At 39.6% G+C, this 4,315-nt stretch overlaps 1 protein-coding gene across 1 annotated transcript; it reads right to left on the bottom strand.

Moving 5' to 3' along the window:
• Nucleotides 1–1,028: 1,028 nt before the first annotated feature.
• On the bottom strand, nt 1,029–3,129 carry LOC117325163 (growth arrest and DNA damage-inducible protein GADD45 alpha-like). The gene is made up of 3 exons (XM_033881149.1): nt 2,969–3,129; nt 2,163–2,487; nt 1,029–1,852 (listed from the first exon to the last, which is right to left on the bottom strand). Exons 1-3 carry the CDS (start codon nt 3,013–3,015, stop codon nt 1,748–1,750), a joined length of 477 nt encoding a protein of 158 aa, XP_033737040.1. The 5' UTR covers nt 3,016–3,129; the 3' UTR covers nt 1,029–1,747.
• Nucleotides 3,130–4,315: the final 1,186 nt, after the last annotated feature.

Genomic DNA, 4,315 nt, shown 5'->3' with positions numbered 1-4,315 from the left:
CGTCGAATATCGGAGAGGTGTATGATGTATCTGATGGAGATAAGTGATTATTCTACTTTCAGGTAACCACCTCCTGGCACACGAGGACTGTACTGACCGACCCATAGAGTAACGAGCGTACCTGTTGTTTTAACAAAGTAATTCATTAAAGACTGTATGATATGCCAAGACGTCTCAATTAATTCATACTTGTTCTGCCAGTTTGTGTGAAGACGACTTGAACAGGTAAAGTAGTGCAAACCGTTCAGTTCACCAGGTTTCTCTGACATACGTAGAAATTCGGAGGCGTGAACGTTTATAAGTATATTTAGATCAATCAATATGGCTGGAAGCTAGACTACATTAAATACGGTGTCAATGATCAACCGACTAAACCAAAGGACACGTAGATCCAGGTGTTAAACTGGTAGTCGGCTAGCAATGTTAAATTGATTACAGTTTCATACACAAATCTAGTAGCTTATTATTTGGTTTTCACCTATGCAGCATTTGCAGATGATATGTGTCATAATTGTTGTTTTCAAGTATGATGTAGCAATCTTGTTGTGGTAAACAATGTTGTAAATAGAAAACTAATAAAATATCGTATGATGTCACTGGGATATTGTCAACACAAGTTTAAGGTGTAGGCACGCCTCAGCCCTTTCGTCTTTTTAAACGTCTCAAGTCAATAAGTTCCAGCCTAATTGTTTTTACTACTGTGTACCTGTAACGTTGTCACCAGCAAAGCTAATGTAGATATTGACAAATTCAGTAAGACACACGGGCTTTTGTTTTAACAACATATTGTTTTCAAATGCAAGAATTTGAAATTTATTCATCATTATTTTGAATTAAGAATTATTCATTGAATTGATAAAGCTATAAGCTATCAATCAACTGTGTGTATTATTAGCCATCAATCAATTTTATGTATCGCCGAAACTCAAATTGTAAATAATACAGAATATGGCGCTAAACAGTTCACCCAGGTGGTGTTCTATGAAGATGTATGCAGTAAATGTGTACAGATAACAAAATGAAACATATTGAATTAAAGTCATTTTATTCATCATATATTAATCATACCTGTTTAAGTATATTAAATGAGATATGCATTGGCTCTGAATGTCAAAGTTCATATCCACTATGTCTCTCTACTAACACAAGACATCTGGTATGTAGCGAGATGCTTGCTCAGCATTTCAATTGTCTTTATACAAGCTGTTGCCATGCACACATATCAATGTTCATATAACGGAAGTTTATCGTCCAATCAACATATTCAAATGTTGGGGGCAATTTGGATGACAATAGTCCACGGCTAACGACAACGTCTTTTTATGTTTGGCTGCTCTCAAACACGACAGCTGTCTATAGGATCATGTGACAATGAAATTATTCCGTTAACACAAAACGGTAGTCGAGATTGTGATTATCAGCTTAAATCAGCATTGTGATGTGGTATCCTTTCCATGTGATCCAGCACACTTCAAGTTCCTTCCCTTTGTCCGCGACGGAGCCAGACAACTCCACGTGTTCCTGGCAGTTCCAGATCTGGCCACAGTTGGCCGCGTTACACGTGGGGGTGACGTTATCTGACCCCAGAATGCCCGTGAAGACGCGATGGTCAAGCACGGGGCTAACTCTGGGCCGAACGCAGGGTCGTTGATCAGATGATACTCGGCTAGTCAAGATGACCATGAGTTTTGATCTTTCTCAGGATGGGCTTCCTGAGCAGTTGTCAAAGTAACTGACCAGGTACAGGTCAGACAGGAAGCTGGATGATTGGGCGTGGATAGATGTCGCTAGCCATGACGTCGTTATAGAACTTGTTGATCAGGGCATCATCTTTTGTAGATGTGACAGGATTCTGGAAAGAGACAACCAAGGCACAACATAAGTAATCTGTTGTTACAATTCACGTATACTAGACTTAACAAGAATTTACTGCGATACTATCTTTACATTAAATTATCCAGCTCTTATGTTTCAAGAAGTATTTCCTGGTAACTTAATCAGATCCGGGTTGAGGCTGTGATTATCGTATCGTTTATTTACTCATCCTGGTAGTGGTGTAAAATTTCTCGGAAGATGACGTCAGATTACAGATGACCTTGATATGATAGAACTAGGATGTAAACTATAGAGTATAATGTTAAATACTAGCGAGTGATGCTTACCTGTACAAGAACACAGCTGGTATCCGACATCTCGGAGGCGTTGTTGTTTGCGGCAGTAGACTTGAGAATAGCGCTAAGTTTGTCTCCACTATCCACACGGAGGACGGGGATGTCATTCTCCCAACAGTAGGCTTCTAACAGTTTGTGCTGGATGTTGATGGTGACGTCCATTTGTGGTCCTACATCTGGAAGGACACAGACGGACACGTCTTCGGGTTGGGTGTTGAGGAGTGTCACACAGGAGAATACCCCGCTAGTCAGACGATTATTAGCCAAAGCCTTGACCAGCACCTCTCTCAAAGCCATTCCAATGTCAGTTGGCCTTCTGCAATGACAGAATTAAAATGACAATGTAATAATCCTGTTTGTTACAGCAAATTAAAGAGTCGCATGACAGCAAAAGAAGTAAACATGTTATTTATACCAGAAGAGTTGCAAAATCGTGTTTACGTGGCGAGTCTAGCAGTAGTATTGATCCTATACTGTAGACGTGTGTAACAGCCACATGGTTTCGTCATAGCTCGTGACCCCAATAGTTCGTCTGCTAAGTTATTCGGTACAAACATATGGCAGTCACGAGACTTTACACAGGACAAGACATTCAAATTTCATCGATATTAAGCTTCAAAATTTACTCACAGTGAATTAAACTTGTCTACCTTTTGTATCTATTTAGACCTACATTGCAAAACTTTACATAAAGAGTACAGCTCTATTGTTTAAATCGTCTACACGTACAGGCCTAGTAACCATGCATGTAAGCCTTAATAAAGTTATTGAACAGTAAAAAGTTAAATGAAACGTACCTTGTAGATTGCTCAGTGGCACATTCGATGTTGTCTGGTAAAGTCATCTTGCGAACAGATACGTAATAATCCGTATTTAAATATCCAAGGAAATAATGTAAGAACAGATAAATGTACGACGTGTACCGATCAGTGAAGAAGCGTGTTATGCCAGTCAGTGGGTGTAACAAAGTATTTATACCCCGGCGGGGCCTTATTCGCAGAAACGGCAATTCTGATTGGCTGTCCGGCGTACGGAGAAGTCAGCGACACAAACATGTGCTATACCGAGAAAACAATGACCTAGAAGTTGTTTTGGTTCTCTTTGTTATTTACGAAGCGCACAGAAAAACGGATTAACTTAATATCAAACAGGACAAGAACCCAAGAAAAAATCAAATCGTGAAAAACAATCATCTTAAGCCAAACGGATCGGAAAAGTCGTTCGTATTTGAGGAAAATTATTTCAGAAGGGGATTTCCCTTTTCAAGCAGACATGACTAAACCTGTTGTGTGAAGTATACACATGATCGTTCTCGTAGGTATATGACCTAGTAACAGCGGACTAGTGTAGACACGGACAAAGTACTCTAGGGACCTCTTTGTTATACCAACCGCGTGTTACTGCTATGCCAGGTATGCCAGAAATGTTTGATCTCTGGTTAGTAGGAACTATGGACATTTAATCGAACGGTTAACTGGTGTTAGGTTAGGTGTGAGGGCGTCGATCAAGTTATGTAAGGAATGTAAAATATACCGAGTGAGTAAGTGTTAGGATCCAACTACTTGAGCCAGACGCATCACACACTGGACACGGACTGGTACGGTCACCAGTTCGGACGGGTAACACTCGTGCACTCTCACGCTCCTCCACAGTTATCACACGCCAAAATATGACATACATTCGAGATATTTCCTTGGATGAAGATCATGGACTGTGTTTTGTTCTTCTCTTAATTGGGGACTCGATTGTACAAAGTCGCCTGTATGTTTTAGTGAATGACTGGTTTATAAGATAAGATGATACAGGCTGATTGATGATTGAAGAATGAACCGAAATCAGATGCTGTGACCTGTACAGCCTTTACATATGACATGTTCAGACAGCAAGTCGTTTGTTTAAAAACAAAAAACGTTTTGAAAATATCATACACCTTTGAAGATAAAATGACTTTGAAATTGTTCAGAAGCAGACACAGACAAATATCTAAGTGATGGAAGCTTCTTATAAGTACCAAATTAAAGCCTATCTCGGTAAACTCGTCGGCAATACAACATTAAACACACGATTTAGCTTTGATAGGCTTTGTTTGACAGAATAAAAACGTATAAAACGTCTTCTTTGCATCAATTAAACCCATCCATTAA

The sequence above is a fragment of the Pecten maximus genome, chromosome 4 (genome assembly GCF_902652985.1).
Source record: "Pecten maximus chromosome 4, xPecMax1.1, whole genome shotgun sequence".
Taxonomy (NCBI): Eukaryota; Metazoa; Mollusca; class Bivalvia; order Pectinida; family Pectinidae; genus Pecten; species Pecten maximus.
The sequence above is the reverse complement of the archived record's forward strand: the minus strand, read 5'-3'. Positions and strand labels throughout refer to the sequence as shown.